The sequence below is a fragment of the Leptonotus elevatus genome, chromosome 21, assembly GCF_054856555.1.
Source record: "Leptonotus elevatus isolate MCC_2025b chromosome 21, RoL_Lele_1.0, whole genome shotgun sequence".
Taxonomy (NCBI): domain Eukaryota; kingdom Metazoa; phylum Chordata; class Actinopteri; order Syngnathiformes; family Syngnathidae; genus Leptonotus; species Leptonotus elevatus.
Genome location: NC_141259.1, coordinates 13,194,104 through 13,208,597, shown reverse-complemented (window position 1 = coordinate 13,208,597; position 14,494 = coordinate 13,194,104). Strand labels below are relative to the sequence as shown.

General features: G+C 41.6%; 2 protein-coding genes across 21 annotated transcripts in view; both read left to right on the top strand.

The window, feature by feature from the left end:
* Window positions 1-175: 175 nt before the first annotated feature.
* Window positions 176-9,521, top strand: LOC147155973 (poly(U)-binding-splicing factor PUF60-like). 6 transcript variants are annotated; one of them, XM_086066126.1, is made up of 12 exons: window positions 176-240; window positions 723-816; window positions 1,174-1,269; window positions 1,378-1,467; window positions 2,000-2,050; window positions 2,897-3,058; window positions 3,143-3,235; window positions 5,788-6,001; window positions 6,084-6,316; window positions 7,261-7,375; window positions 7,666-7,934; window positions 8,924-9,521. In XM_086066126.1, exons 3-12 carry the CDS (start codon window positions 1,186-1,188, stop codon window positions 9,221-9,223), a joined length of 1,611 nt encoding a protein of 536 aa, XP_085922252.1. In that variant the 5' UTR covers window positions 176-240; window positions 723-816; window positions 1,174-1,185; the 3' UTR covers window positions 9,224-9,521. The 6 variants fall into 6 exon arrangements, with proteins under 6 accessions (XP_085922252.1, XP_085922254.1, XP_085922251.1 ...); XM_086066127.1 differs by having other exon boundaries at window positions 196-310; XM_086066128.1 differs by lacking the exon at window positions 723-816 and having other exon boundaries at window positions 179-240; window positions 6,084-6,274.
* Window positions 9,522-10,400: 879 nt separating this feature from the next.
* Window positions 10,401-14,494, top strand: part of scrib (scribble planar cell polarity protein) — a 48,133-nt gene continuing 44,039 nt past the window's right edge. For all 15 annotated transcript variants that reach the window (XM_086065743.1, XM_086065750.1, XM_086065740.1 and 12 more), the window contains exon 1: window positions 10,401-11,278. In XM_086065743.1, coding sequence (XP_085921869.1) covers window positions 11,120-11,278 — 159 coding nt within the window. In that variant the 5' untranslated portion in view covers window positions 10,401-11,119. The remainder of the gene's footprint in view (window positions 11,279-14,494) is intronic.

Genomic DNA, 14,494 nt, shown 5'->3' with positions numbered 1-14,494 from the left:
TATAATTAATGTATTACATGCACATGCCTAAATTAGATCCAAATATTTTATTTGATACATGTCGCTACGCACGAATTCCGCTTGCTTTATGGGGCTTGCTTCCGTCATGACGGCTGTCCTATCGCGAGAGTTGTCTTTAGCGAACAACTAAAGAACTCCATACACCCACAAGTCTCGCGATTATTGAAGAGCGAGGGCCTCTCCAAGGAGGTGTGCTTCATGGCGGTCACGGAGACTGCGGTAAATATTTGTCGTCGACAATTGTCGCCTTTTTAGTCGAATTTCTACTCAAGCGGATGCTCTTTAACAAGTGCGCATACTCTATCTGTCGAATTATTGTATTCGTAGTGCTCAGTTGTGTTTTTAGCCGGCGAGAAATGCGGTTTGCTTTGCGCGCCATTGTAATGAATGGCTAATAGTTAGTTGCTAATCAGCTAGCAGCAATGAGCACCATTCGAAATGGGGCCTAAATAGTCTCATTTCTTTTTTTATCTTCGATGCGTCAGATTGACCATTTGTGTGTATCGTTTACCCTTCTCATCTATCTTGGACTAACCATTGCTCAGCTAAATGTTATCTTTGTGCCCATTTTGTATCCGATACATTGAATGAAGACTAGCGTTAGCATGCTATATACACATTTGTAGTAATTCTGTAAATTTGCCTGTTTGTTTCATTATTGTAATCTGGAACTTTCTCTTTTTCTCGTTTCATTCGCTTAGAATTCGTTGAGTTGTTGAAGCTTCCCTCATCATCGTCCCCTCTGGGGCTTTTCTTCCTCAGTGTGGTGGAGCCAAACGCTTAGCGGGTTTGTAGGTGAGGACTTTTGACTGGCCCCAACCGCAACAAATCTATATAAATATATGCTTGCACATATCCTGTAAAATAGCGTTTATCTTTCAGACCAAACATAGAAATGGGCACAATGTACAGATTTAGGTATGTGTGTAAAATGTCAAAGCTATGGTCATTTATATGACACCAGAAGTGTAGCAATCTATTAAAACTAATTCACGTCCAGCCATTTTAGAAAATTTCAATATGTTCAATACCCGCACGATGTTATGTTCAATAATTATATATAAACCGAATCTGCCAAATGACAGAATAGACTCTCTCTCCTTTCTGCCTAAATACAAAAAATGGCAATAACTTTGGTTTTAATTATTACAGGGAGGCGACAATATGACGATGGAGAATGGACAGGGCACAGGCTCTAAGCTTGGCCTGCCGCCCCTCACCCCGGAGCAGCAGGAGGCGCTGCAGCGGGTAGAGAAGCATTTTGGCCGCCCTTATTTTAACCATTTTTTATTATTTATTTTTTTTTACAAATGAAACCTTTGTACGATTGAATGTTGTTTCCTTCCTGTGTGCCAGGCAAAGAAGTATGCCATGGAGCAAAGCATTAAGAGTGTGTTGGTGAAACAGACCATTGCCCATCAGCAACAGCAGCTCACCAATCTGCAGGTGAGATATACATTTTATTTCCTTGCGCGTTAGTTTGCCTAAATAAAAAATAAAAAACTTGTCTGCGCAGGCTCTAAATTATTTGACGGTATCTTCTATTCAGCTATCTCTTATTCCATTGATAACAAAAAAAAATCTCATTTGGATGCTTTCCCCCCCCTCTTCTCCACCATTTAGTGAAAAAGAAAGAGCATGTGTAGAGCGTGTCCTGCTTGTGCCTCTTGTGTTCTTTTTCAGGTGGCGGAAGTCCCCATGAAGGCATTGGGTTTTACAAAGTGTTTACTGTGTTCTGCTCAAAGCAAGCTTGTTTGCTAAATGTGCTGACTTTGTGATTTAAACTAGAGGAGGCAAGTCGCCAAACTGTATGTTGTTTAGTGGAAGAGTCTGCTCTTAGAGTAGGCACAAGCACATTTGTCTGTCTACGTGTAATAACCTTTTTTTGTTTTAAAAAGTTAAGAAAAGAAAAAGCAAAAAAAGCTAAGGGATATCTAACCTACTTTTCAGCACCTTTTTCGTCTTTACTGTCTTTCAGATGGCAGCAGTGACTATGGGCTTTGGAGATCCTCTCTCACCTTTACAATCGGTCAATAGATTATTAAATTTTTTTCTGTGCGCATTCCCAATGCAAAAAAAAAAGGACTGTTGATTTGGCACCAATCCCTGCATTGATCTCAGCAACAAAATGAATATTTTGTTAGCGTACTTGTAGTATACCTGCCGTAATGATTGACAAAAGCTTTGAGAGACACTTTTCAAGCAAAGGGAAGTCACAGTGGGGCATTTCCGTTTTTAGCTTTTGGGAAAGAAAGCTAGATTCAGTTCTTGCGCTTTTAAAGGTCTATAAACGGTTTCTGGCACCATCCTCACATGGGATAGCGGATGGTTAGTATTCGTCCTGTTCGCGGGACTTTGACGAGAGCTGGAAGGCACATTTTAAGCTCTTGTTTCCTTGGTGATGGAAAACGCGATAGATTTTTCTTTGTTAAATTAAGACCTCCGTCTGATGCTGTCCTCAAGACATTGTTTGGATTTCGTATGAACTCCACGGTTAGTTTTTTTTTTTTTTTTTTGCACCCCTGGACTACAGGTCAGTTTCTGAAGCCAAATGTTTGTGAGGGCTGTGCATGTCAATCACTTCAGTGTTTTCTCTGCCTCCATAAGTCATTTGATAACTTATACATGTACATAGTAAGCCGTCTTCCACTACGGTTTGTCCTTTTTTGATTACCTTATCATTATCTTCAGACCGCTCCCCCCTCTCCCCTAACTTGAATTGGCCTCAGGCTACTTTTGGGAAACCAAAGCACAGTAGAAAAATACACATTTTTTTTTATTTCCCGTTTGTGTGTGCGTGTGCATATTCTTCCCCTCTTTCCTTTTCGTTCTAATGCTGACTCGCTGTCTTTTTTTCCCCCCCCCTGGTGGGCAGGTGGCAGCTCAGCGGCAGCGCGCTCTCGCCATCATGTGCCGGGTGTACGTGGGCTCCATTTATTATGAGCTTGGCGAGGACACCATCAGACAGGCCTTTGCTCCCTTCGGCCCCATTAAGAGCATTGACATGTCTTGGGACTCTGTGACAATGAAGCACAAGGTTAGTGAGTCGTCTTGTTCACGCGAAAGCACGGAGGGGAAAGAGCGCGTGCGTTTTTCATTTTGCATCTGGTGGGCCGCGCAGGGCTTTGCTTTTGTGGAGTACGACGTGCCAGAGGCTGCCCAGCTGGCTCTGGAGCAGATGAATTCCGTCATGTTGGGTGGGCGAAACATTAAGGTGAGTTGTCTGGAGTCTTTGAATGCTAATGGTAAGTTGAGTCAAATGCAGTGGAACCTCCAAAGTCCCAGTGTGGTCCAATTCTGTCTTCAACAAAGTGCGCGTGGCAGCTGTCACAGAAGATCCAAGTTCTTTGTTCACAGACGTTTAGCACAGTGGTTCTCATTTTCCATTTGACATAGAACTAGGGCTGCTCAACTATGAAGAAAATGTTAATCACGATTAGAACGATCATTCATTTTTTGGTACAAAACAAGAAAATGTTTCAATGTAAAAAAATATTAACACAAAGTTCTTTGAAGCACTATAACTATGCATGTTCCTTTTGGATGAAACAATAGATTAAATTAGCTATTTAAAAATATTTTAAAAAGTGCAAATGTATAAATAAAAACAACTCAACATTTTTATTAATATTGTCTTTATTTAATTACGATTATGATGCTTTTGTAATTGTGGTAATAATTGAAATTGTGATTGAATTTGGTTTACTTGCAAAGCCCTACCATGTCAGAACAATTAAAAACTTGACTCCATGTACCACCATCTTGACTGTTAAATTACAGTAGTGTTGGTTACAGACTTAAATTTTCAGCAATAAGCGAAGTTTAAACAATGCAATTAAAGTCATAAAAAAAAACTAAATAATGATGAATAAAAATTGTATTTGAATAAATGCTTGAAAATAAAACCTTATACAATTTTAAATGCAACTATATTGTATGTGCAGTCAAATACGTCTGAACTTAACAAATGTATCACAACTGCCCCATGCTGTACGCTGGCTTAGTTCAAGTGTGATGGCACGGAAACACTAAAGCCTGACGGAAATTCTGGGACACCACTTTGGCAGTTTTCGATTAGTTTGCCTACTTCACGGTAACCGGCCGTGGATATTCGTCTTCTCTTAACACTGTCCAACAGAGTTAATCCTTTGCTGCTGCTTGAAATGAGGTCCAGTGATGAGCTGCTGCTGTCAACACACGATAGGAAGTCCTCACACAGTAATTTTGTACAACACCTGAAATGATGTTCTTCAAATTTTACAAGCTGGAAAAATTGAGGTTCCACTGTACAATATCATTTTGAATACACTACGTAAAGTGCACTTTATTGATGAATAGCTCTTAAAATTGCTACCGTCATCTCAACATGCAAAAGCTAATTTTTTTATTTGTCCTTTGCCTTGTCTGTCTTTGACTTCCAGGTGCGTGGCTGTGTGATTTGCGTGTGTGCGTGTGTCGAATGTGTTGTTTCCACACTTGTATCAAGGCCTGTTCCAAGTGAGCGCTCCCAGCGGCGCGCTGCATTGCTCTGTTGCCAAGTTGTGCCGATGATGGGCTGCGCCTGGTTGGTGTTGCTTGGCCGCCCCATCTGTAGTACAGATCCCAGTCCCGTCTAGATGCTCGTGACACAAATACAACTAAAAGAGGAAAGAGAGAGAGAGGGTCAGTTAGTTATTCAGAGATAGTGGTAGCAGTTACAAAGTAGTTTTAAATGACCTTCAGTCATTTCAAGTGACAAGCTTTAAGGCAGGGGAGGTGGACCACCTACAAAAAGCATTTGATTTGGCCCAACGTGCGGTACTAAAAACAAAATCTGATTACAAACTAAAAGTAAAGATACTCTAACATTTCTTCTCGGGTGCGTCGTATTTTTTTCACATTTCGTCGTACCAAATTTTGAAGCAAAAAAGTGAATGTTTGCCGCCCCTGATTTAAGATTAAAGTGCAGTGGTGCCTTGACTTACGAATTCCCCCATATATATTTTTTTTTCAAGCTGTTGCTGAAGTGGCGTGAGAGAAAAAAAAAAGCCACAATTGGAGTTACACTTTCAGCTGTTTATTGAACGAAGCACACAGTCCTGCACAATATAAAATGAATGCACTCACAATGACCTACACGGCACTCGCATGCAGACTAACCGACCAAGTTAGTGATGTCACTCAGACACGCTCCTTAAAGGCACACACATAACTAATGATTTATATATTGTGGATATGATATAGCAGATTTTAATTTTGTTTATGGGCATATACATAAAATTGACATTTAGCACAGAGTTCATTTCCAGCTATCATATCGTTGCTTTTGATGGAAGTCTTTATTTTTCCCCCCATTCACTTAATTTGCAGAACACAGATTAAAACCATGGCCTCCATCTTCTTGTTAACAGTAGCCATCCAAACGACATTTTTTTTCTTTGCGTCTTATCTTCCAGAAAATTGACATTAAGTTCACGTCAATTTTCGTCCATATCTCAGATCGCTACATTAAACTCCAGTTTTTGACAGTAATTACATTATAAAAAATATTATTTCTTGCCGTTCTCATTTATTTTACTGTATTCTTCTGTTAAAAAGATGGCATTAAACTATAAGTCAAGGTACCACTGTAAGAGGACTTGGAGAGAGAGATCTGCATTCCTCAAGATGGAGTGTGTGATGAGCCAGCTGCAGTGAATTTAGGTCAGAGATTCGGAGTGTGTCCTCGGTTTCCCATAGCAACCCTTCCCCCGTTAAGTAGCCCTGCTGGTATGATCTGTGCTATAGGTTGGGCGGCCAAGTAACATCGGTCAGGCGCAACCCATCATTGACCAGCTGGCGGAGGAAGCGCGCGCTTTTAACCGCATCTACGTGGCCTCGGTGCACCCCGACCTGTCGGACGACGACATCAAAAGTGTGTTTGAGGCTTTCGGGAGGATCAAATCGTGTACATTAGCCCGAGACCCCACCTCCGGACGGCACAGAGGCTTCGGCTTCATCGGTGAGCCGGGAGCCGGGTTGGGGGGTGGTCGCTCCCTACCCCGATCTCATTGCCTCCTAACTACAATCTTGTTGACTTTCAGAGTACGAAAAGCCTCAGTCGGCCGTGGACGCCGTGTCTTCTATGAACCTCTTTGACCTAGGGGGTCAGTACCTGCGAGTGGGCAAGGCGGTCACCCCTCCCATGCCCATGCTTACCCCCACCACCCCCGGTGGTCTGCCGCCGGCTGCGGCCGTAGCCGCGGCGGCGGCCACTGCCAAGATTACGGCCCAGGCAAGTATGAATCCCTTCCAAAGGGATTTAATGGCCTTCCAGGTAAATATAAAAATAACTGATGGCCATTTTACTTTTTATTTGAAGTGACTGGGAGGAGGCCAGTTTAGTCGAGTCCATTTTGAATGCGGTGTTCCCGCTGTTATTCGCAGGGAGGTAGTGAACGAGTGAAAATTCACAAAGTAGTCGACATAGCAGAGAATTCAATTGTAGCACCACTCCCAGTTTTGTTTCAAGAATTAAAAATACATTTGATAACTGCTGAGCAAATATTTTGAAATGCATAGCATGAGCACAAATACCACAAGATGGCGGGTCAACACTTCCTTGGCAGGATAGTGGATCCCAAAGCATTACTTGTATATTATACAGGACTTGAAAACAAAGGAATTATTACAATTATTTGTCAAGCTGGCAAAAATATCTTTCTTAATTGTTCTACTTTTTAACAATTTGCAAACAGTTTAACGCAGCAGGAAACTTGAAAACAACAAATTGAGTATCAACTTAGAATAAATGGCTTTGCTCGCGTACTGTAAACTTGACTGTGTCGCCACCTGGTGGTTGGCGGACTACTTGTTGTGAAGGTGCCATATGTGCAGCAGGGCCAGGACTTGAATGGGCAACAATCCGGTTCATTTAATCTTGGCTGTCAAGAGCTGCGATTCGCAGGGGAACACTGTACATTCAAAAGCTAAGATTGAATTATCAATCCCCATTTTTTTATTAGCACGAGGCTGCTCCTCAAATCCAGAGTTAGGGTGTTGCACGCAAAGAGTCTTCTTATTGGAAGCTCGAAGATTAGTTGATTCATCTGAATTTCTGATAGTTGCTTGAATTATTTCAACGGCGAGCCTGTCTTCCCGTGTCGAGGGGCTGAGCATTCTCTGTGGTCACAAATTGTGTTGATTGTTGACTGTGCTGCCTCTGTGCTGTGTTCTTGTGTGTTTCCCTTACCTAATGTCTCGGGCACCCCCTCTCTCAAGGAGGCTGTAGCCGGCGCGTCAGTCCTGGGGGCGTTAGCTGCGCCCCAGCTTCTTAGTCAGCAGATGGGAATACCGCAGGCCGTCATGGCCGCGCAGGCGCCCGGCGTCATCACAGGTGAGTCTCGACTACAGTGAATATAATAATGAATATTTCTGAAAATACAAACATTGACAAGTGGGACAAAATATACACATTTTCTATTAAAAACATCGGGCAAAAATCACCAAATATAAAAGCAAAAAGTTTTTAAATTACATAAATTCAAAATGAAATTTTTTTGAAAAATAAGTGTTAGATAATAAAAAAAACATAGATATGACAAATTCACAGAAAATACAAACGCTGACAAAATGTGTAAGCAAAAATTTCAGCTGCTTAACTTCCTTCTGCCATTTCTCTTATAGGAGTAACTCCGGTGCGTCCCCCGATACCGGTGCTCCCCCAGGTGGGCCTGGTGAACCCCGTGCTGGCGTCGCCGCCCGTCCTCTCCAGTCAAGCGCTCGTGGCCGCTGCCGCCGCCGCCGCCGGTCAACTGCAGGAGAAAAAGGAGGAGAAAGAAGAGATGCTCCAGGATGGCACCGGCCAGGAGATGCTGAGCGACCAGGAGCACATGAGCATCTCGGGCAGCAGTGCCAGACACATGGTCATGCAAAAGCTGCTTCGAAAGTCCGAGGTGACAAAATGCGGATATTTGACAGTAGGCTGCTTGCTGTAATAGCGTGAACGCAGAAATTTAAGCGGGTTAAAAATATTAGGTAAAAATTCGATAGAAATTGAAAGACAAAAACATTCCAACTAATTTGTGATGAAAAAGACACAAATGTATAGGAAAAAAATACTAAAGAATGAAAATGAGACCAAAAAAAATTGGACAGAAAATGGAAAAAAATTGAACAAAGTAAATTAAACAATATATGACAAAATGACAAATTTAATGAAAATACGATATCAAGTACAACTTAAGACAAAAATGCAAACATTGGACCAATTGGAGGAAGAAAGACAATACAAAAAAAGTGGATGAAAAGTACACGACTGAAAAGAAAATAGTCTTGGAATATAATGCAAAATAGTAGACACAAAATTTGATCAAGGACAAATTATCAAAATATACAAATGCAAAGAAAGAATATTGCAAAAGAATGCAAAATATACAAAAATGCTCAACCAAAATTTCGAAGCTATTGCACGAAAGATATATCAATTGTTGAAAAATACACAAATATGAGCGAATGCAGTATTAAAAAAAACTTGGATAAATATATTGAACTAGAAATGATATCAATAATTTTTGGGGGGGAAATTCTCCAAAATATTAGACAAATGTGAATTTAAAAAAATGTCTAAAAAGAGAAATGTGATGAAAAATAAACTAAAAAACGACTAAATGCAACAATATTAAACTGATAGAGGACAAAATACATCTTAGAAGACAAAATTAGATACAAATACGCAACTAAAGAAAATATGATATTAGAATATAATGTAAAATATTTGATTAAAAAATAGACAAATACTTCCAAATTTCTCGACAAATTCAAACAATTCCACCTATCCAATTAATTCCACATTTCAGTTCAATGTCCTCAGTATTCACATTTCTACTCAAATTGCATTATTATTTTGAAATTGTTTTGTTTATTTTACTTTGTACAACCACAGTCCACAGTAATGGTCCTGCGCAACATGGTGGGCCCGGAGGACATAGATGATGCCCTGGAAGGCGAGGTGACGGAAGAGTGCGGCAAGTTCGGCTGCGTCAACCGCGTCATCATCTACCAGGAGAAGCAGGGCGAGGAGGAGGACGCCGACATCATCGTCAAAATCTTCGTGGAGTTCTCCATGGCGTCGGAGATGAACAAAGCCATCCAGGCGCTCAACGACCGCTGGTTCGGCGGACGCAAAGTTGTCGCTGAGGTGTACGACCAAGACCGTTTTAACAGCAGCGATCTGTCCGCGTGAACCGCGTACGCACTCGTACCCCTCATTCCCATTGCCCGCTCTGTAATGGTCTTTTTGTTTGTTTGTTTGTTTGTTTTTTTAAAGGAAGAATGGCTGATTATTAATGCGTCATTGGGAGTTTGGCTCTGTGACATGTGAAGACTCCTCGGTGGTGCAAATGCCACATTTTTGTAACCCAGACCCATACAATAAACTTGTTTTTTGTTTTGCTTTGGTTCATTTACATTTTTTCCCCTTCATAAAATCAATGGACCATGTACACAGTTTGTTTTTAACATTAAAGGATATTTGTCCACAAGCTCTGTGATGCACGTCACTTCATGCTAATACAATAACACGAAACAGCAAATTTTGATCAGATAGCTTTATATGTGTATATAAATGCATTTTTGACGCTAATTTTAAAGTTGTTTTTTTGCAGTGCAAAAGGTTTGTAAATTTGACCTACAAAATACAATCGTTGGAATAGTGCGAAGAAATATTAATCTTAGAAAAATTTGCCTGTCTGATTATTTTATTTTTTTATTGTAATTGTAACAGCTTTACTTAGAATGTATTCATGCAACAGCAAAAGGAATGTGAAACTAGACATACTGGTGAAAATTGTGTTAACAGTATTTTAACACATTTAGCCAGAAATGCTAATGTGAAAAATACACAAATATAAAAAAGAAAAAGAATGCTAGATTAAAAGTCCATGAATAAAATAAAAAAAAAATCCAATATGTCTAAATATAAAATTCACAAAAGAATGTCTGATATATGTAAATGCATAAAGGAAATTAAAAATGTATTAGATGAAAACTAATATATATAACAGATTTTTTGTGTGTGTGTAAAATACGCGCAAGTAGATGAGTAGTAGATTATCAAAAATTTCATTTTTTGATTTAAGTAAACCAGTTGATTTAAAACTGCATACAGTACGACAAAAGCGGATAACATCAATGTTTTTCAGTGTGATATGTGGGCTCCCTCGAGTGGTACATAAAATAATTACTATATTTTTAATTTGAACACCAATGCACTGCATTTTTTTAACATACAATTGCATTGACACGGTGAACTTCCACCATTTGGCCTACTAGATGGCGCCATACATCCAGGACCCAGCGTCAATACCGCGTCAGGGGGGCCGGAACGCGGCGGTCCTATGGCCGCAAACGTAGCCCAGCCCCCCATACACCAAACCGGCCTGGCTCAAGCTCAACAGTGGCAAGGAAGCGCCGCGCGCCAGTGTTTGGAGGCAGCTTATACACTCACTGTGAGGCATTTCGCCTCCCAAAAAACTCGACACGTTGACTTTTATCCTGGCTTGGTGATTTTTACACGGAAGTACACGGCATTTTTCCACACGTCTTTTGCGGTACTTGTGGAAGCTAACGGAGGCTACTGGCTAGGCACAATAGACGCTAGCCGATGGAGGCTAGTCGTAACTAGCTTGCTAGCAACACAAACCGGTGAGAGGCGACTAGTATCCCCATGGACACCGTGTCGAACCTCCCCTGACTCGTTTCGCTCCACTCGGTCACCAACCCCCCGGCGGCGGTGGTTCTCTCGACGCCACCTGACAAGCGTTTTTTTTTTCCGGTGCTGAAACACCAGGATGGTGGCGGTGAGAGCTAACTTCGAAGGAACAGTTTGACTCAAGTGAGACCATATCTGTCTTTTTATGTTTTGTTTATATAAACCCCAGAGAGACTACGACAATATTCCTCCTGACATTGGCCGGGGGATTATTATTTTTAATTGGATTCCGGCCCGCGGGTTCCAGAGCGAAGCAGCCCCCGCTAACCAGCCACCATCCAGCCGCCTAAGCACGCTTCGCCCTCCGATGCGGAGCCTCCAGTGACACCCACCCGGGGGACCCCCTCCCTCCCTCGCTCCCTCCCCGACATGCTCAAGTGTATCCCGCTGTGGCGATGCAACCGCCACGTCGAGTCGGTGGACAAGCGGCACTGCAACCTGCAGGCGGTCCCGGACGAGGTGTTCCGATACAGCCGCAGCCTGGAGGAGCTCCTGCTGGATGCCAACCAACTCAAGGAGCTGCCCAAGGTAAGCTATTGTTACTGAAAAAGTCTACGTGAGCATCAGGTAGAATGTCATACAAGTTTTTTTTTTATCATTTGGGTAAGGACAAACATGCATGGGAAAATGTTGTCACTTGTCTACATTGGTCTAAAAGTGGATTGAAGGCCTCCATGAATGGGATGAATGGCAAAACTTCCCTAACGACGACCCGAAACATGACAAAACGTTTACATGTGTTTAACTTGCTTGGGGTCACCGTCCTCACGCCCTGCTGTATATGTGACTTTTAGTGTGTATGGCTTGAAAAGGTGCGGCTTGGCCTGGTGAGTGACATGGGTGTCGGTGAACGAGAGTGTTAACTGGCCATTGGCAGCTCGCGGATGACCTTTTGGTGTGTTTTTTTTCCCATAACTTGTTCAATAAAGACATTGAAAGTGTTTGCGTTTTTCGATTAATTGTCACAGCTTTGCAGTCAAACAAACCAATGAATGACAGGTGTGTCCGAGCGCTACCTCCGACATGATTGTGACCTTGCGAGTTTGTCAAGAGTATGACCTGTGCTCAGGTCCTCTTATTTTGTTTACAGATTTATTTGTATTTGATGACATCATTTGAATGTGTTAAACCTTACCCCCAAAGTAATCAGTACAGGTAGCCAATGCTAGAGTAATTACTCAAGACCAGCGTTACAGTCATGCAGTGTAGAATTAGCGGCTTCTTATTGTTTGCGCTTTAGCAAAGTGAACAGATGGAGATTTAGACATCCAGATAGTTGCTTAAGTTTTGCTGCCATTAGACCCCAACCCCCCCCCCCCCCCCACCAATCCTAGATTATGTCTCTGCTCTAATCATACCACAAACACTTTTTTCAAACTTGCTTTAAAAAAAGGCCTGGGAAGTGTATGGACGCCTTTATCTTGACAAGATGCATGATGAGGTCTCGAGAAAAAAAATTGCAGAGTTGAACAGAAAGTTGACCATTTTGGTTCAAAAGCAGCCATTTTAGGAGCAAATTCCATGAAAAAGTTCAGGGGGGGTGGGGGGTGAGTCAACTAGAGCCACCTTTACTGTAATTTGTTGACTCCCACATCACTCACCAGGCTTGGCCCTGCTTTTTTAAAGCCACACCCATTCAGTCACGGATACTACAGTGTAGTATATGAGGATGGCAACCCCAAGAGAATAAAATAATACCTGCACCACACCGTTCATGTTTTGTATTGTTGTTTAAGAATGCCAAATCCATTTTTATGCAATAACCAGAACAATCAATGGGTCGGTCTAGTCAGTAGAATAATCAATTATAAAATTAGGACCTGGCAGATTAATTGGCTTGCTAATTTTAATTGGCCAATGTTACTTACAATTTTTGTTTTTCCTATGTTTTGCTTATTATTGTTCTTTTTTTTTTTTTTACACATTAAAACATAAGACAAACTATAATGACATTCAACCCCCCCCAAAAAAAACGAAATTGACCCCCCCAAAATGGCAGATTTTTGTATTTTTTCCCCCCTCTCCATTGTGAAGTTATATACTAAAAGTAATGTAAAACTGTTATTTTTATCTCATTTTAAGTGTTAAGAGACCAAAATTTTTTTTTTATTCATTATTTATTTTCTTAATTAATTGACCGATTCATCGGTTATCCGGATTTTAGTCTGCCAAATTTGCCCCCCAAAAAAATTCATATTATTCGGGCCCTATTAAAAAAAACAATTTCATAGCCCCGCCCCCTAACCTTACTGTTTTGCATTGATAGCCCACAAGTATATTTCACACAAATATTTGCGTCGGTTCGCGATGGATTACGCCTTGCATCCAAATGTGCATCTTTTTCGGCATACAGTTTGTCCAAGAGATGTTGCCAAAGCATTGAAGCCGACCCGACCCGCACGACTCAAAGACCCCGTTGAGGTAGCGGGAGTGATCTTATTCTCCAGTCTCATGACAGGCTACAAAGGAGTCCATTCACCACCAATCTCGTTCCCCCCCCAACAACCTCCGTCCTCATCATATCAAGTGTCACAGCTCAAGTCGGACTCTGCGCTGTCCACAGTATTAAAGTGGCAACACATCACTATTGCAGCAAAAAAAAAAAAAGGCAAAATAGTCAATAAGGCGTAGCGACGTACACCAGTCGCGGGTGTAGTTTTTTAGGTTTCTCCATTGTCAAAATGGGCAAACAAATTCCTGATGGGCGTGTCCCCAATAGATTCTGCTGAACAGGTTCTATGCCTGTTTGCTCCCACTCCTATTACTCTATAACGGCCTTTGCAGGCACACCAATGGCCGCCTTAAAGCTCTCAAACTCTTTATAAGTGGTTCCACGGGACCAAGTGGCCAGATCAGATCCGACACTGAGGAAGTCCTTGTGGGAATTCCGTGTATCAAAAGTACTGGAGTCGTTTCGAACGCCGCCAACTCTTGACTTGTTGTTAGCGCGTCCCTCGTGCAGGGCAGGAGAGAGATCCAGAGCGAGCACATTCAGCGAGTTCTTTTGTCTGAGCTGATGACCAGCTGGTCCCGCATCCTGCCTGCCACTGTCCCAGACCCCCTACCGATCTGGTGTGTGTGTGAGCAAGTTTGTGGTGGTGGCTAGGGGTCTATAATTTATTCCTTAAGAGGATTATCAGCGTGGGGGGGCGCGGGGAGGAGGGCGAGGGGTCTTTTCCGTCCGTACTGGAGGAAGTGATCGAGGAACTGAGCTCCTCTGATCCTCTCGTCTTTTGGGGATCTGGTGGGAGGATCATTCAGCCATGAGTCGAGGATTTGTTTCAAGGGTGCCACTGATTTGTCCATCGAGGGGATTTTTATTTTTTTATTTTTTTTTTTGCATGACACAGTCCCACACCAATGCTATTATAATGACAAACAAAACAATAAAAATGTTTGAAAAATTCTAAGACTAAATTATTTCTTAAACATCAGAAGATTAACAATTAAATCATTTCGTCTTCCAAGGCGCAAAAATACGACAAGAGGTCAATTTAAGATGTTTGTTGAAATTTTGATGCAAAATATTTTGGGCTATGGCCTTTTTTTTCCCTTTTTTTTTTTACTCATTCACTGCCATTGCCACGGCTATAGATGAAAAAAATTCATTTGAACTATTTTTATTAGTTTACATTTTTTTCCACTTTTGTTAACAAGAGTATGAAAACCTAAAAAAAAATTATTGTACATTTAGAACAGATATAACATTTTGATTAATCTTGAGTTAACTAGTGAAGTCATGCG

What these genes read in the sequence shown, in the direction of transcription:
- LOC147155973 (XM_086066125.1), top strand. Translation starts at nt 220, where the DNA reads ATGGCGGTCACGGAGACTGCG. An exon ending in AGCAGGAGGCGCTGCAGCGG is followed by an intron (nt 1,270 to 1,377) that starts GTAGAGAAGCAT and finishes CCTGTGTGCCAG; the next exon opens with GCAAAGAAGTATGCCATGGA. An exon ending in GGCGCCCGGCGTCATCACAG is followed by an intron (nt 7,376 to 7,665) that starts GTGAGTCTCGAC and finishes TTTCTCTTATAG; the next exon opens with GAGTAACTCCGGTGCGTCCC.